Source organism: Patella vulgata, chromosome 5, assembly GCF_932274485.2.
Source record: "Patella vulgata chromosome 5, xgPatVulg1.2, whole genome shotgun sequence".
NCBI classification, from domain to species: Eukaryota; Metazoa; Mollusca; class Gastropoda; family Patellidae; genus Patella; species Patella vulgata.
The window spans coordinates 11229170-11248829 of NC_065883.2; the positions used below are offsets into that span (position 1 = coordinate 11229170).

Below are 19660 nucleotides of genomic sequence, written 5' to 3' on the forward strand. Positions count from 1 at the left end.
TCGAAACCAAGCCATTTGACTCCAATGATAGATCTTATGATACCCCGCTATTAAAAAAGAAGACAATAAAATAATGTGGAGATATATAGAGATTAACAGATTATTTTACAATAGTAAACTAACCGACATCTTAAAGAAACAATATTAGTATTTCTAGTGTTTTGGTTTTTACATAAATAAATTAATTAAAACACATTATACATCTTCTGTGCAGCCTCATCCTACATACCTATAATAGACTAAACATCATTAGATTGGTTGATTGTTCTTTGTGAATCATAACTATGTCAAAATTTGTAAGGAGAGAGAGAGAAATGGGGTTTAAAGTCCACTTGACACAAACTATGTCATTTCAGGACTAACATATGGTTTTAATTTTATTTTAATAATTCCCTTGCGCATAGGGGTCTTTAGCAGCGGGAGGAAACCGGAGGACCCGGAGAAAACCCACGAGGTTGGACAGGCAACCCTACTCCTTGTCACGTACAACTGGGGATTCGAAGCCACGCCAGTCAAAATTTGTATGGAAACATACTTTATTTATATTGTTTGGCATTCAGGTTTTCTTTTGCATTACCAATAGGAGAGAGAGAGAGAGAAATGGAGTTTAACGTCCACTCTACACAAACTAGGTCATTTCGGGACTAACATATGGTTTAATTTTATTTCAATCATTTGCTTGCGCGTAGGGGTCTTTAGCAGTGGGAGGAAACCGGAGGACCCGGAGAAAACCCAAGAGGTTGGACAGTCGAGCCTACTCCTTGTCACGTACAAACCGGGGATTCGAAACCACGCCAGTTGACTCAATGACAGACTTTATGATACAGCATGCACACGCTAACCATTCAGCCATCCCCCCCCCCCCCAGCTCAATAGGTGTAGAAAAATAGGAAGTTAAAATCCATTTCATTTCATTTTTTTTGGCATTAGATGAATGAATGAAATGAAGTTTGATGTCCTACTTTTCTGCACCAACTGGGCTAATAATGATGGGTTCACGAAACAATCCTTGACTGATCTGACGATGTTCACTCAATCATGTGCTATACATGAGGCATGTAGAATATGGTTGTAAAATCGTGCTGTATATCATAATATATACTTGCTGTATATAACATGATAAAATATTGATATATAATAACGGCACTTGAGTGCTGAAATGTAATATATAAGGTGACGAGTGCAGAAAAACTAGAATTTATTTTAACTTAATGGTTGATGTGTGTACAAAGTTCCATAAATATATCTTGAACAGTTTATGAGATATGATCCGGAATAAAAATTGTATACCCAGAATAAAAATTGTATACCAAAAACAAAGTCAGATTTGTTTCTATGGAAACACAAAATAACAAAACAGACACATAAACTTATGTCAGGTTAAAATTTGTCAGGAATATTTTTATCAACCCAGGGCGTATTCTCAGAAAAGTCCAAATTACCATCATCCTAAGTTTGTTTGAAGCAAAAATGGAAACGACAGCGTGGATAATTGTATCTTATATACTTTTTTTATAAAGTTTTAAGATCATATCGATTTTTCTGACAATAGTCCCATGGGTTTTAAGGATACATCAAAATAAATAACATAGTTATGATGAAGTTTCAATAAGTATTAACTGTTTGATGTGCAACACTTTAACTAAAATTAAAATTTATTTGCATGTTGTTTATGAAAATTATGCATTATATCAGTGATTCTCAACCAGTGTGCCGCAGAATTTTGAACGGCACACTAAGAAAATGTGAAAACCCATGTGATCCCAATTGAGTATTCACTGGTGTCTACTGATAAGTTCATAGCTGTGTTTTTCTGTATTTAGTTTGAGTCATTCTGTGTCTATGACTAGTCTATGTCTACGGTTGTATGCCGTCTGACTTATGATGTTTTTATTTTGCAAAATTACACTAGTTTTCATACATATCTAGCCACGTGTGCCGCTATTTTTTCATGCGTTACAAGGTGTGCCATTGGCAAAAAAGGTTGAGAACCACTGCATTATATGAAAGATGTTTATTAATATATTTGTGAAGATAGAATAGAGTCAGAATTGAGTCAGATCTACAAAAGGTACAAAATTTTATAATTAATAAAACACCTATATCTAATTCATTCTGTAATATTCAATAACAAAAAATATTATTTTACTAAAATATACAAATATGTAACGTAGGATGTACAATAACTAAAGTCTTCAAAATTAAAATCATCAATATTGAAAATAGTTTATCTCTATTTGAAAACATGATATTGATACTTCAGAAATAAGGCCACACAAAGAAAAAATATTCTGATTCTAAGACAATCTGAGAACCAAAATATTTTTTTCAATATGGCCTAAACTTCTGCTTTATCTACAAAGATACCCCATTAAAAGTTTTGGAAACAAAATTTTATTCATCAACTAAACAATTTAATTGCAGAGATAATTTCTGACGATAAAGCACGTTCCCTACTGAATAAGAAAACATTTCCACCTATCATTATACTGGTAGTTTCTACTCACTCCATATTTTGATATCAGGATCGACACAATGTTCTAGACTCTCAGGTGGGCAGGTCAATATCAAAGAATGACACATCTGTATTTTAATGACATAGAATTAAATAATTTTGCTATTGGCAGCATAGAAGAGTATACGATCTATTGTGGCAGTTTCTAAGAAAAGTTCTTGTTTTTTTTTTCTAAAATCTTACGCATTGTGTCGTCTATCATGTTTATTGGAAAAAAAATCCTGATTTTAAAGAATACTCACAGTTCAAAAATAGGATTCACTAAAATAAAACACAACTTTAACAACATACAGGAGATCAAATTATTATTATTATTATACATGGACATATTTATTGTGATATTTTTACAATACCGGGTATCAAAATAAAATTGGCAATTTCTCAATTAGGACTAGCAATGTGTTCAATTCAACAAAGGTTTAAGTGCACCATTGCCAATCACTCACATGGAATTAATGCCACTGACCGTCATTAGAGGGGTTATGAAATCCCCTGCAAGAGTTGAATCTCTGAAAGGTATGCAAGTCTAAAAATGGTTTAAATCCTTTCAGTATTAACAAAGATAGGAAAAATTCACAATATTCGGCATCTTCTGCATAAGACATAAAGAAGCCAGTGCCAGTTGGATAAAATCTCTGATGGGCCTCTTTTTAATCTGATTGAATCTATGTGCAGAGATTATCAATTTAAATAAATTTTAACATGATTTAAGCCCTGAAATATTAGATATTGCCCGAAAAATACAACTGATGAGCAGTGGCCTTAATTAGGACTAGCAATTGTGTTCACCATTGGAAATCACTCACAGGTAACTAAGAGTAACAAGGATCAATTACAGCTAGAATACTATTAAAGCTTAAGTTCTCCATTTATTATTAAACTCCATTACATAAATATATGATATACGTCAATTTAAATTATGATTATCTGAATATAAAACAAGTACAATAGTACTTTATGGACCAGGAACTGAACATCGTGGCCATCTTGGAATTTTGACGTTTTATCAAAAATTGAAGTCAATCAATTGATGCACAATTGTCCAACAACAAGGATGACAAGTATCATATCGCAGCCATCTTGGAATTGTTATGTCATATCAACAATCAAAATCAATCAATTGATGCTCAATTGTCCATGGAACAAGAATTTCAAGTATCATATCGCAACCATCTTGGAATTGTGAAGTCAAATCAATAACCAACTTCAATCCGTTGAAGCACAATTGTCCGAGGAATAAGGATGCTAAGTTTCATGTCAATCATACTTGAATCTGTCGGAGCCTTAGGCTTTTTTCCAAGAGCGTTGTCCCCAAGAAGAACAACAAGATGAGTAGTGCTTGGAGCCCTGTTCCTGGTCCCCCAAAAAGATCAAATATAATCCATAGAGCCAATATCGCCATATCAACTGAATTAACGACCCTGCAATATTTTTGGAAATTCTTGAAGTCTGAGGCAGATTTATTAATGATATAATTTAAAATACATGTTCTTATGTACCGGTATCATATTGATAAAGCTGTGTGACAAAGGGTGTTTGAAATATTGGGATTTCTATTTCAGAATTAATTTCATGTCTCGAATATGGTAAGTGCAGGGGTATTGCACTACAAACAATTAGTGGCAACTACCAAAGCCAATCCAATGTAATTTCAGAGTGCAAAGAATGTTGGAATACTGAGATTTCTATTCAGAATTTTAGAAATGATATCATGTCTGCGGAAACTATGAAGGCCAAACGAAGGGGTTTGGAATACTAGGATTTTAGAATTTCTCAAATGATTTCATATCTACTCGTACTATTACTAGTGGAAACTACGAAAGGCCAAAGATACCAAACTAATTAATTTCTAGTTCTTTGGAGTCTTAATGAACTGATTTGGCCTAGTAACATTATTGTTTGATTGAATGCAATGATTGATGATTATATGATACAAGATGATTCTATGATACAATAACTTGGTATAACCATTGTCTATAACAACCATTCGCTGTTAATACAGTGAAACCTCACTAACAAGACCAGTCAAAGGGTCTTAATAATAGTGGAGCTATCTTTATATTGAATTTCAGAACACAGATTTGAGACATTCTTTTAAAATACAGTTGTATAAGTGAGTGGGCTGAGGTGCTCATTGACAACAACTTCACTATATCTCACTTCGAAAATTGAACATTTTTTCAGCGATGGCACACCACTATGAAGGACCTCTGAAGACTGTGTGTGTCCCATCTCCGTATTCGATAATTCAAACCTGAAATACGCTACCTGTCACAAACAGTGTCTGGTATAAATTCCAGGCTTGTTGATAATGGTTACAAAACTCACCTGAAAACTAAATTTGGGGTTGACCAGACTAAGAGAATCACATCTAGGATATTATCACTAATGTCAAATAATCCCAATTATATCACACCCAGGCAGACTAGCTATGGCATTAATATTAATGTCAAATGATCCCAATTCTATCACACCCAGGCAGACTAGCTATGACATTAATATTAATGTCAAATGAACCACTGTTCTATCACATCCAGGCAGACTAGCTATGACATTAATATTAATGTCAAATGAACCACCATTCTATCAAATCCAGGCAGACTAGCAATGACATTAATATTAATGTCAAATGAACCACCATTCTATCAAATCCGAGTGGCCTTAGAGAGAGAGAAATGGGGTTTAACGTCCACTCAACACAAACTAGGTCATTTCAGGACTAATATATGGTTTAATTTTATTTCAATAATTCGCTTGCACATAGGGGTCTTTAGCAGTGAGAGGAAACTGGAGGACCCGGAGAAAACCCACGAGGTTGGAGAGTGGCCTTAGAATACTTAGCACTGATAGCTATAAACCATGGTTATATCAAGTTAATGATAATGTTCAATAATTAAATGATAATTATACAATACATTGATCAGAATTGAATTAAGAACAGCAACACAATAACAATACCATTTATGATAAAGTCTATTCTTAACATAAATAATGATAAAACATGATTTTAAAGTGACAGTCCCTCCATAAAAAAAACTGACCATAAATAATTGCCATCTTTCAACAGTTTAATGACTTGTTACAAATACCATATTTATTATATACTATATTGACACTTAAATTGTGTTCGGCTGAAGTGAATCTGATCAAATCGGAATTCATTTTTTATTTTAATTTTATCAAATCGGAATTCATTTTTTATTTTAATTTTACTTCTAATAATTATATTTCTCCACTTTCTGAATATAATGCATGAAGCTGAACTTTTAGATGAAAAATATCAACATGCTGAATATATAAAATAAAGAAATCTAATTTTGGATATTGACCAATCAAACACACTTTCATAATTTCTTTTGAACTAGTTCAATACAGAAACGTTCAAAATGCATTATGTAAGATTTAGATAAAGGGCTGGTCGTTTGTTGCCATAATAGTTCCAAAATGGATAATTCAAAATTTCATTCAAATTACTTTATTCTGAGCAAAGTTTTAACATAGATTGTTTATTATCGTAGCAACATTATTGCTCCATTTTTAAATTAAATCATTAAATAGCTATCGTATTTCTATATGTTTACATCTGCACCATCCAATGTTCTAGAGAGTTGACAATAGGCTTGTCAGGTGAACAACATTTGAAGCCAAAATAAAAACCTACAATAGGCAGATTTAGCTCTTTCTTGAATAAAGTACCTTTAATACAACACCCGAGAACGGTATTTACCAACAGTAACAATTACAGCACCACAATTACTTTATTAATAATCATTTTTAAATAGCTTTTATCAATAAAATTTTTTAAAGAGCCATTCATTGTTTTATTAATAAACATTTTTAAAGAGCCATTCATTGTTTTATTAAGTAGTTGTAGTAATCAGGAGACTGTCACTTTAAATTAACAATTACGCTAGTAACAAGTTTGTATACGCTAACAATATGTATTAAATAATATTCTTGATTAACCAGTCTATAATTACCAGCACAATGGTCTAAAAATAAGAATTGACTTTTGAGATATCTTTGAATATCAAGTCACACCTTAGTGCCTCTCATTCACCAAACAAAATATCTGCAGTTGCCATACACTTAGATAAAATTTCCAACTTGTATAAAATACAATAAATAATTTGCAATTGAAAGATTACTTCGATCCATTTACCCAAATTACTTCACAGATATTGCATTTTATGCATTAAGAGTAATTTTTAAACTAGATTGAAAAAGACTTTGGCTCTGAAATTCTGCCAAGTTGACAAGTATTTCTAGTGCTCCATGAATGCCATCAGCAGGAAAGACTGGGTTATCGAGACTACATGAAATGATTGCCATGGTATAATATATATATATATATATCACACACTCACTGATTACATTGGATCATTTAATAAAGATTTAAACTTCTCCAAGGAATGTACAGATTTAGACAAACTGAAAGTAGAAATACACAAAATTCATTAATTCATTTATTGTAATAAAAACAGAAACTTTAATTATCCATGGTTGACTTAAGTGAAAAGTTTGATCGCATACTACATAAACATTACATGAGAGAGAGAGAGAGAGAGAGAAATGGGGTTTAACATCCACCCGACACAGACTATGTCATTTCGGAACTAACATATGGTTAAATTTTATTTCAATAATTCGCTTGTGCGTAGGGGTCTTTAGCAGTGGGAGGAAAGCAGAGGACCCAGAGAAAACCCATGAGGTTGGACAGGCAACTCTACTCCTTGTCACGTACAGTAATGCATAAATGACAGGGCTGGTAAAATACTTTAAGACAACAGCATTCTCATTGGCTAAAAATTAATTAGAATTTTAACTCTCAGCCAATGAAAATTCTGAATCCTTAAAAAATTTTGTGAATAAGACCTCTGGCCATAAAATCTAATCTACAAAAAAACTTACCGTCCGAAGGCATTAAATAGTGTAAATATTTCAGATCTGGTCAGCTGGAATTGTTTTTTATGATGAGCATTGACTGTAGAATCTGGTCCAACATCGTCACCAGAAAATAAAATTTTTAAAGCTGTACCCATACCTTGCGTCTGTAAAATAATGGATGAATAAAATTTATGTTTTTTTTTTAAAAGATCCATTGAAAAAACAATGAAATGGGGTTTAATTTCTTACTCTTCCTTGCCATATCCCGAGTTCTCAAAGCATCCTCAAACTTAAGTTAAGAATTTAATCAATTTCAATCAATGTTTATGAGAAATATCTTTGATCCAGAAACACAAAACTTTGCACATAGTTTCTTATTGATGTATTTGATACATTAAAACAACAAAAGTTTTATAAAGGGCTATATTTTAGTTACCGGTAAAATAAAGCAGACAATTTTGAGTAAATTCTTAACTCAAATCTGAGAATGCTTTGTGAACTCGGGGCCAGGTTCTCGGTCCTGCACCACCGACAAGGAGAAACCTGTCAGGGAGAGAGAGAGAGAGAGAAATGTGTGAGAGAGAGAGAGAGAGAGAGAAATGAGGTTTAACGTCCACTCACACAAACTAGGTCATTTCGGGACTAACATATGGTTTGATTTTATTTCAATAATTCGCTTGCACGTAGGGGTCTTTAGCAGTGGGAGGAAACTGAAGGACCCAGAGAAAACCCACGAGGTTAGACAGGACAAATAAAAAGAAGAAATAAATGATAATGTTTTACCTGAAGTTTACCCCAGAGTTTACATTTATCACAGCCAACACAATCCATAATTCTCGATACATTACGGAAATGATTACGGAATTCCTCCTGAAATATAATCAGAATAATCAACGTTTAGGCCTTTTTTCTTGCGTTTTGTATTTCAAAACTACACATAAACTACACATTAATAAAGAAATACATAAGATTTGGAGAGAATGACAAGAGATAGATAAAAGTAGAAGCCTTGAAATAAGGCACCGGTTACAGACATTGTAAGGCCCTACCTATCTGGTGTCTCTCATATAGACTGGAACAGATCTGTTTTTAATGATTTACAATAACACCTATCCAACACAAACTTCAATATCTAAGCTACAATCATTATTTACAGGTCTGTTGGAGAAATGTTTTTTAAGACACACTCCCGAGAACATTGATAGGCCTACACATTATATTTTTTATTCCAAAAAGTATCTTACAGGAAAGTGGGCTGAAAAATCACAAAGATTCTTCTCAGCCTATGCCAATCTGATTGAAATACAGATTTATATTTCATTTCATTTTTTTCATACTTTTGATTGACTCCATACTAGGTCACGTCAGCGGTCATACCAGAGGCTTTTGAGCCCATGACATCAGCGTTGATGTTTCTAAGAGGGATGCCCACAGTTTTGTGCACCGTACGGCAAGAACTCACTGTAACAGACCGTTTCATTGGCTAATCCCTCATGTCATCCAGAATGTGGGTTATATAACAAGTCTTCCAGATCCTAGTGTAGTAAAGACAAGTAAAACTAACTTTTTGAACTATAAAAAACGAAACGAAATAGGATCTGTGTTTTAATCAGATTGAGTCTATGCAGGAAATTATTGGATGAAATGGTAGTTATTAATAGAAATAGAAAATGAACCATAATTTAGTGTTACCTTGAGTAATTTGGCCTCAACAGGGTTTCCAGCAAATAATTTACTTTCATCAAATTGATCTGGAAAAGATCTGAAAGAAAGAAAACTTTGTTTTAAGTTTTATAATAATACTACTTCTGTGCTTGGAAACATTGGTATAAAATCTTTGTAAGACATTACGGGGATAATCGATTGAAATTCTGGAATTGGATACTCTCAATCCCCAAAATATTGACAATCAAGTGAAAGGGGGATTTCGTGCTACAACGCATGCATCAACTGCATCAGAAAATATCTCAACTAACCATATTTGTTGTGTTTCATTTCGTCACGATTCTACTCACACCACCTCAGAACTGTAAAAGGACTTAATTCATTGTCATTCGATTTCAATTTTGTCAATTTGGGCTGATATTCGAGCATCCCCTACCAATTTCTATTGAATATTTCACAGTCCATGAAAATTGGAAGGGGAGTAACTCTTTTGCCATATCTGCTTGTCACATGACTCTACCTGTGCAAAATTTTATGAGATATGGGAATTAAAATAGCATGGATCCAAATGCTGTTTCATTTAGGTTTATTTAATGTCAATTATTCAAGAAAAATATAAGAACTGCAACTCTATTATAAAAGAAGAAAATAAGAGAATAATTCTGATAAATGTGTGGCGTAAATTTACAATATTACTTACTTAATGATAGATAATACATCTTTAATACCCTCTTTTAAACTTAGATCTTCTTCTGTATCACCCGTAAAAAAATCTTCCTGTAATATTTAAACAATTACTTAATTCCTGCCTGGAATCAATGATATTAGTTCTACCTGACAAAATGTCTGGCAATAATCAACTAGTACCTGATGACAATTTGAACTTTGTATCAGACATGTATTAATAATATCATTAAAATCACTGACAGACACCTGAGAGATTGTGTCTGTGTCAATGTTTGTGACAGATACCTGAGAGATTGTGCTTGTGTCAATGTTTGTGACAGACACCCAAGAGATTGTGCTTGTGTCAATGTTTGTGACAGACACCTGAGGGATTATGCTTGCGTCAATGTTTGTGACAGATATCTTATTTCCAGGCTTGTCTCTGACATTTTAAATTCTGGCAAACTACAATATTGTGAAAGTTGAATCTCTAATATGGAGATTATCTTCCACTGATCTTTTGATTTTGTTATCTTAATAAAATGTCAAATAATCAGTCAGACTACATTTAAGTTGTGAATAATCAGATATATCCGAGAATATTTGACCTCCGCTTTCTTTTCCGTGCCAGACACTCCATCCTCCCAACACTAAAATGGGAATCCAGGCTACTGCAATCAAAATAGTAGTAGGCTCTAAAAACAGATAAAATTTTTAATATTTTTTTAAAATAATATGTGTCTTACTTGTTCTAAGTATGGTGCTGCTTTGGCTAATGCTCTTAATTCTACTAAGTAGGTAAAAAATAAATTTTTTAAACGCTGTGGTCCTGCTCCAGATGTGGTTTTAGGATCAAAACGTTTTTTAAACTCCTCTATATTCGGTTCCCATTTTCCAACATCACCGTAGCCAATATTATTTCCTGAAATAGTCACAAGAGTTTGTTTTTTTATTTAGAATATGTATATCTTTCCGTGTCGGTATGATTCGTAATACTTTGGGCGCTATTGACAAAAAATACTCTTGTCGTTTTTGTCAGTGATAAGTAGTACGCCCAAAATTGACATTTATAAGTAGAGTATCAATAAGTTGTTTCTGATCAAGCCACATTAGTATCAAGTGAAAATAGGTTAGGTTTTATTGACAAAAGAAACACTGCACAGTTCTTGTTGGAGTGAGAGAGAGAGAGAGAGAGAGATAGAGAGAGAGGGGGTTTAATAACCACTCAACACAAACTAGGCCATTTAAATTTCATTTCAACAATTTGCTTGAACACAGGCGAGGGGTCTTTAACAGTTGGAGGAAACCGGAAGTAACCCATAAGGATGGACAGGCAACCCTACTCCTTGTCATGCTGAAGCGGGGAATCGAAACCACGCCACATGTTTAACCACTAGACCACCCAATCGCTACTTTACTCAACGATAAGACTTTATGATCTAAATCGCATACTTTAAACAACTCAACATACATTCGACACACTCTAGGTCATTTCGGGACCAACATATGGTTCAATTTTTTATTTCAATAATTCGCTTGCGAGTAGGGCTCTTTAGCAGTGTGAGGAAACCGGAGGACCCAGAGAAAACCCACGAGTTAGGACATACAACGCTACTTACGCCAGTTGACTCAATGACAGACCTTATGATACAATGCACCGCACACGCTAACCATTCAGCCATCCAACCCCCTCACAAACCTACGGATAGGACACAATATACAGAGACCATAAACCAACGGACATATCAGATCAAGTGAATGGATCCAGGGGCTAGTTATAAGCATCCACTGCTATATAACGGACATATCAGATCAAGTGCATGGATCCAGGGGCTAGTTATAAGCATCCACTGCTATATAACGGACATATCAGATCAAGTGAATGGATCCAGGGGCTAGTTATAAGCATCTACTGCTATATAACGGACATATCAGATCAAGTGCATGGATCCAGGGGCTAGTTGTAAGCATCCACAGCTATATAACGCACATATCAGACCAAGTGAATGGATCCAGGGGCTAGTTATAAGCATCCACTGCTATATAACGGACATATCAGATCAAGTGAAGGGATCCAGGGGCTAGTCGTAAGCATCCACAGCTATATAACGGACATATCAGATCAAGTGCATGGATCCAGGGGCTAGTTGTAAACATCCACTGCTATATAACGGATATATTTACCTTGAAAGAGATAATCATAACATAAATGTATGTTGATACTGGTATGTAATCCTGATATTAAACGATGAAATGTTCTTTTCTCTAGACATAAAGCTGAAATATAATAATATACAATTAAATATACGACCTTACGCCTTACATAATAGAATCGATATGAATACATCTCTTTAAAATATTCATGAAATATACATACACAGAAAATATAAAAAATATAAAACACTAAGTTTATTCATTTAATGAAGAGCAAGAAAACTAAATCTATATCCAAGCGTTCTTCCAAGGGCTTCCACTTCACTGTCATATTTCTCCTTCATTTTAAAGTTTTCTCTTTCTGGCTTCACTGTAAACTGTGTTATAAAATCTCATTCTATCAGATACTTTCTCTTGAACAAATAACTTAATTATACAAGCAAAACCGACTGAAACAATGGTTTTATTCACTCTAGATGCATGTAAAAGTCTTATTTTGAATTTTATCCTTGGCTGGTGATCTGCCTCACCTGTGCAGAACATGTGTTTAATTCTATAAGTAAGGTATGAATGTACAAAACTTGACAATAACACCTATATACCAATATATCTCATAGAGTAAGGATAGAGTAAGACAGAGCTAAAAGAAAGATCAGAACTTTACAAAGAAAGAACAAAAGATGCAGTTTAGTTTTCCTTGAAGCTTGTGCAAAGGATAAGAGTTGTCTCCCTGAAAAATCCAAAATGTAGAGGGACCTTCGGTTGCACGGATTTTCGTACCATTTACATCCAATGGAATTTGGTTCAGACTATGGTCTTGACTATCCAAATCATACAAAAGAGCATGTTAATTTCAAGATGGCGGATAAGATAGTCACATGAGTAAATTTGAATAAAAAATAGGAAATTTGCCAGATGGACCCAGTGATTTAATAAAATTCCTTAAAATCATTTCTTCATCACCATTGTCGAAAAACAAGTTTCAAAATTGAGTGGATACGAGACGGTCGTACTATGGGTGTCACCATATTGAAAAGACGATGGTCTGGACCATTTGCTGTTTGGATATTAGTTCCGACCATAATCTACATCCGAAGGTCGTCAAGGTTACAAATTACCAAAAGAGATGAAACAGTTATGGCTATTATTGGAGTTGGCAACTGCTTCACAGATGAAAGAGATGGATCTGGGTCAAAACATCTTCACAATTTCAAGTATAAAAAGATTTATGAAACATTGAAACATGACTTAATATAGTTGTTTGTGTGAACTCAAGGCTTTTGTCTGACAAGACCAGGAATAATTATTAGGTGTCAGCTAGGCCGGATTAAGGCATGAGATTTAGGGGCTGCAGGAGATCCTCTCAATCAATACCTGTAGCCCTACAAAAATATTAATCCAGACCTGTGTGTCATTATGTAGTTTTTAGACCAACAACTATGCTAGCCATGAGTGAAAAAATATTCTTTTTATACTTGACGATATGAAGATGGTTGATGAGATGAGGTTTAGTTTCAATTTGATTAAAACACAGATCCTATTTCCTTTTGTTTTACTTGTCTTAACTACACTCGGATCTGGAAGAGTTGTTAAATAACCTGCATTCTGGTTGATGAGAGGGATTAGCCAATCAAATGGTCTGTTGAGTCGAGTTCTTAAAGTACAGTGTGCAGAACCATGGGTAGACATTCACAGCGATAGAAAACATCTCAAAACAAAATTTGTATTTACGATTACCCACTTAAAACACCGACATTGATTGGTTAATTGAATGACTAATGTCATGGGGTCAAAATTTGCTTGTATGGGCTCTGACGCAACCTCCCACTACAACTGATAAGATCTCCATGTATCGGAGACCATCGACAGTATTAATATGAATTGAAATTTAGATCTGTATTTTAATCAGATTGGTTATAGTCTTTTCATCCACAGGTTTTAAATACAGTCATTGGATATATCTAATCCGTCTAATAATAAACACTATGCCGAGTTCTATTCTTGCCCTAACTGTTTCTCTTGTAGTCTTGATTGTTCTAGCCAAAATCGTCACTGCTTTGAGTACAACTAGTGAGCAACCCTGGCATGTGTTCTAAATAATAAATCTACAACTTCTTTTTATATGGCCTCTTCACGAGAGGAAGTGACCCATATGTTGTTGTATTCTTACATCTTTGCATCAGTCAGTCCTTAGTTTATCCCAGATGCCCCCCCCCCCCTGGAGAGAGAGAGACATGGGGTTTAACGTCCACGCAACATAAACTAGGTCATTTCAGGACTAACATATGTTTTTTTAAAATTTTATTTCAATAATTCGCTTGCGCGTAGGGGTCTTTAGCAGTGGGAGGAAACCGGGCCCCTCCTGCTGTTGGAAAGGTATGACTATTAACACCAATATAGAGAATTCATGCCAGATTGTCAAGACTCAAGACCAATATTCATTGTAGTCAAAGCAAAGACAATTTCTACTGGAGCAATCAAGACTATATATCCAATCAAATATAACATTGTAGGTATTTCTATTTAATTCTAACAACTAACAGTTTCAAAAATACACATTTTAAAAAAGCAACATTTTATCTAGAACGTAATAAATGAAGAAATACTGTTGAACAAGAAGAAATTCATCTTACGGATGTAAACATTAAAAGAACCGTGTGCTGTTTAAATTGTTTGCCAGGCCTAAAAATTCACGAGCATCTCCAAATCTCATTCTATCAAAGATCTAAATCATTGATGATTCTCGTTGAAAAATATATTTTCTAACATCACTGTTTTGGGGCAAGACATTAGATTATGCCAATTTTGCGTAATTAACAGTTATTTCTATAAATATTTAATCTTTAAAGTCACTGATCTTCATTTTGAATTTTTTAGACAATATTTATTTTGGGATGACATAATCCATGCTAAAATGTTAGCAAATTGTTTTTTAACATTTAATTAAACATACATTATGCAAGAGCTAAATCTGCCCATTGCAAGTCTGTCTTTGGATCTGAAATGTTATCTAAATTATTAATCAGACATTAATTAATTTATCCAGACCATAATCAACTCTAGGAAGTCATCGCTAGAATGCGATTTTAATGGATTTGTTTACATATTGTGATGGATAATTTAACGTACAAATGATAATTGAGACTTTGTTTATTATAATACCAACGTTAGTAATGAATCAAGCCTAGCCTAAAATTGAATGGCTTATATTTCAGTTCAGAGTGAAGTAATTTGACTGAAATTTTCAGCATATTCTGTTTTCATTATTTCAATTATATCAATTTTTTAAATATTATCTATTATCTATTTTAAGTGTCAGCTCTTTATTTAATCTTACCTAATGCCCCTTTAAGAAAACAAAATATCAAAGGTAGATAATCTCCTGGTTTGGATTCTATCAGATTAAAATGAGGCCCATCAAAATATTTCAGTGAAAATCATAGGTGGAGTTCGCTTGGGTTGACAACAATATCCTATATATCGCCTTGAGTGGATGTCAAATATCTTTGTACCGGTAAATACTTAAGGGATTAGATTAAAGATGCATTATGTAACATTTCGATAAATAGATAAAGAAAAACGTATATATTGAAATTTTCATTCAAATTACTTTATTCTGGGCGAAGTTATGACTGTTTGAAGATGTAGCATAGAACATTTATTATCCTAGCAACGCTACTTGACAACTTTATTGTCCATTTTATTGTTAAATTTTTAAATCTCGCAGGTGTTCAAATCCATTTAAATCTCACCCATCCGATAATCTAGAGAGTTGATTACAGGATTATCATGTGAACAAATGTCTAAATAACAAGAAAGACCAAAGCCAAAACAAAGACCTGCAATAAGCAGATTGATTAGGTTTAACGTCCACTCGATGCAAACCAGATCATTTTGGGACTAACATATGGTTCAAATTTATTTCAATAATTCGCTTGCGCATAGTGGTCTTTAGCATAGCAGTGGGAGAAACCCAGAGGACCCAGAGAAAACCCATGATGGTTGTACTCCTTGTTGCGTACAAACGGGGAATCAAAAAGCCAAAAGAAAGACCTGCAATAGGGAGATTTATCTCTTACATAATGCATCTTTAACAATCCTTTAAATGATGACCAGAGACTTTAAACTGAGTTCCTTTTAAAGGATTGTTTATAATATAATTTGACCAGAGTCTTTAAATTGAGTTCCTCCTAAGGATTGTTTATAATATAATTTGACCAGAGATTTTAAATTGAGTTCTTTCGAAGGGATTGCTTTTATAATATAATCCTAGTGCATGTTTTGGTGAAAGGTTGTGTAATTTCTAGGCCTGTTTGGTGACATCATAATAAACATATAAACAGACATTACAAACATTTTACCTTCTATATTATTATTAACGGCTGGAATAAAATAATCCATTTAATTTACACCTCTACTAAAAATTGATATGAAATGAAATGGGGTTTAACGTCCTACTGTTCTGCTCCGAACTGGGCTAATGAAGATGGGCATACGCAATACAGTGTGCTAAGAGGGAAATTTTGACCGGACAGTGGCACTACGGCCTATTCTTATATTGAATTCCAAGTCAAGGGATCTTTTACGTGCAAGCCAATGTGTACACGAGACCTCGATTTTTTGTCCCATCCGAATGACTAGACAGACAGCTGTCCTTGTCAGGCCCTCCGTCCTGCATCACTGACAAGGGGGGACCACGCTGAAAAAAATCTGAATGAACTTTCTCAGCCAATGCAGGGATCGAACACCCGACCTCCAGGCTAGCGAGCCAGCGTCTTACCCTCTTAGCCACCATGACCCCCGACCTCTAACAATAAACATGTAAAAGCTATGCGATATCATTTTAAAAATTTGTGTCCGCTTTCAATTCTACCAGTACCCAATTAACTCTGTGAATTTTCAAATACATGTACAGGGATAATGTGATTTTTCGACACCCAGCCCTATTGATGACTGGACATTGCACATGTGAGAGAGAGTGCGAAATGGGGATTAACGCCCACTCAACAAAAACTAGGTCATTTTGGGACCAACATTTTGGGACCAACATATTGTTCAATTTTATTTCAATAATTCGCTTGTGTGTATGGGTCTTCAGCTGTGGGAGAAAACCGTAGGTCCCAGAGAAAACCCATGAGGTTGGACAGGCCACCCTACTCTTTCTCATTTGCAAGCAGGGAATTGAGACCACACCAGTTGACTTAATGACAGACCTTATGATCGAACGCGCACATATTAAACTACACAGCCACCAAACCCTCCCACCACACAGTTTGGTTGCTGATTAGCTTCTTAACTGAGGAACTTTCTTGGGCAGGCCATCCTACGCCTAGTCACGTGCAAACAGGGAATCAAAACCACACAACTTAACTCAATGACAGACCTTCTGATCTGACGGGCACGCATTAAACCATTCAGCCACCCAACCCTCCCACCACACACATCACAACAGTTTGGTTGCTGATTAGATTAAATGAGGAACTTTCTCAGGCTGAGTGGAAAGGATCTAAAAGAATATCATGTTATTTCATGTAGTCAGCAAGATGAATAACCTAACACCCATGCGACAACCACCTCCCCCCTTCCGAATAAATAACATAGATACCCGTAATATTACTGGTAGAAATGTATCAGATGTTTTTGCCAAATAGGTCATGCATAGATTTAATGAGTTACTCTATCCTACTTCCGAAAATCAACGACTTAAATATTTTCCTACTCACACACGATTCTATTTCCATGCTAGAAACACTAATTGACTGTGTATTAATACTCTTAACCATGCTGGACTAAATTACAAACATGCAAGATTCCTCTCCTAAACTAAACTTCATTTTAGGGTAACCATGGTAACTCGTGCAAGCATGCAGATAAAGTAGAATAATGTGCATTTAACAAAATCTAAACCAATAAAACTTGTAACCGTCAAAGTATGTTAAAAAGACATATGCAGTGATAAAATATACCCAGGAACAAATTGTCATTTTAACACAATTCTATATTTTAATTCTATATTTATTCTGATTCTTATTTTTGCTCTGAGAAAACGAAATAACTTACCAGAAAGAGGGAGGGAAATGGGGTTTAACATCCTCTCGACACAAACTAGGTCATTTCAGGACTAATAAGTGGTTTATTTCAATAATTCGCTTGCGCGTAGGGGTCTTTAAAAGTGGGAGGAAACTGGAAGACCCGACAAAAAAAAAACGAGGTTGGACAGGGGACACTACTCCTTGTCACGTATAAGCCGGGAATCGAAACCATGCCATTTGAGTCAATGACAGACCGTGTGAGCTATCGCGCACAAATTAACACGTCCGGCCACCCCAAAATAACGTACTAGGCCTGTTTCCTGAAAATTAGCAGCATCGTTGAACATAAACTGACCATACAGTGAATAGCATTAATTGTTATACCTATAAATATACGTAAGTCCACCCAGATACATTAATTTCATGAAGCAGCTGATCATGAATACAATGTGAGTTACTTCCCTTGTGAGTTTGTTTTCGTTTTGTGTAAAGCCTTTATCACTCCAGCCAAGGGACTATACAGCACATTCTCACTTACAGTGTGAGCCAATGGATTCATTTCCTTGATTCAATGGTACATATTTACATTGCTTGTTTTGTTTTGGATTCTAGAATTTAATCTTGATAAAAAACAAATAAATAAACTATTCTACTTACATGGACTATTTTTTTTAGATGGACCATATCCTATATCAGGTTGCGGCCTGTAAAAAAAACAATAAACAATTATTCTTTTGGTTACACAAATGAATTCCAAAAACCGAATTCCTTTAAATTCAGGACAGTTTTGATTATGAAATATTAGACCACGACATTATACCTCACGATTTTCCGGCATCGTTCCCCCTTGCCAGTGGTGCCAGACGGATGGCCTGACAAGGACAGATAGCTAGTTGTATGGATGGGATGAAAAACCAAGGTCCAGTGTACACATTGGCTTGCACATAAAAGAAATCTTGGCAGTTGGAATTCGATATAAGAGTAGGCCAAAGTGCTGCTGCCCGGGCAAAATTTTCCTCATAGCACACTGTTAGGCATATATGCCCGTCTTCATTAGCCCAGTTGGTGCAGAACAGTAGGACGTTACACCCCATTTCATTTTATTTTATTTTTTTCATAAATTTGAAAGTAATCCCCCAGAACACTTGGTAGCTGAAGATTAGGGGGAAACACTGCTGTTCGGGCCAAAATTTCCCTCAGAGAGAGAAAGAGAGAGAGAGAGAGAGAGAGAGAGATGGGGTTTAACACCCACTCGACACAAACTACAAACTAGGTCACTTCGGGACTATAACATATGGTTTAATTTTATTTCAATAATTCACTTGCGAGTAGGGGTCTTTAGCAGTGGGAGGAAACCGGAGGACCCGGAGAAAACCCACAAGGTTGGACAGGCGCCCCTACTCCTTGTCATGTACAACCGGGGAATTGAAACCACGCCAGTTGATTCAATGACAGACCTTATGATACAACACGCACACACTAACCATTCATCCATCCAACCCCCCTTTCCTCATAGCATACTCAATGTTTGGTGCAGAAAATAGGATGTTAAACCAACCCCATTTTATTTCATATCCAAATACGACTTCCCTACTTATGATAATAATATCTCACGTGAAACAGTTTTCTTCATAAATACTTCTCCAGATTCTGTGAGGTGAGTCTCCTTTATAACCAGTATATCTTTCAGGGTTTAATAAAAGATCAACATATTCCATACCAGCTGATGATTCATCTAGAA

At 34.9% G+C, this 19660-nt stretch overlaps 1 protein-coding gene across 1 annotated transcript in view; it reads right to left on the reverse strand.

Annotated features, from left to right (window-relative positions):
* Positions 1-1185: 1185 nt before the first annotated feature.
* Positions 1186-19660, reverse strand: part of LOC126821948 (ERO1-like protein beta) — a 36928-nt gene continuing 18453 nt past the window's right edge. The window contains exons 7-15 of the mRNA XM_056100818.1: positions 19534-19654; positions 18577-18623; positions 11918-12010; positions 10480-10655; positions 9768-9844; positions 9095-9164; positions 8186-8272; positions 7427-7566; positions 1186-6946 (exon numbers count right to left, since the gene is read on the reverse strand). Of these exons, the coding sequence (XP_055956793.1) occupies positions 6886-6946; positions 7427-7566; positions 8186-8272; positions 9095-9164; positions 9768-9844; positions 10480-10655; positions 11918-12010; positions 18577-18623; positions 19534-19654 (872 nt within the window). The 3' untranslated portion in view covers positions 1186-6885. The remainder of the gene's footprint in view (positions 6947-7426; positions 7567-8185; positions 8273-9094; positions 9165-9767; positions 9845-10479; positions 10656-11917; positions 12011-18576; positions 18624-19533; positions 19655-19660) is intronic.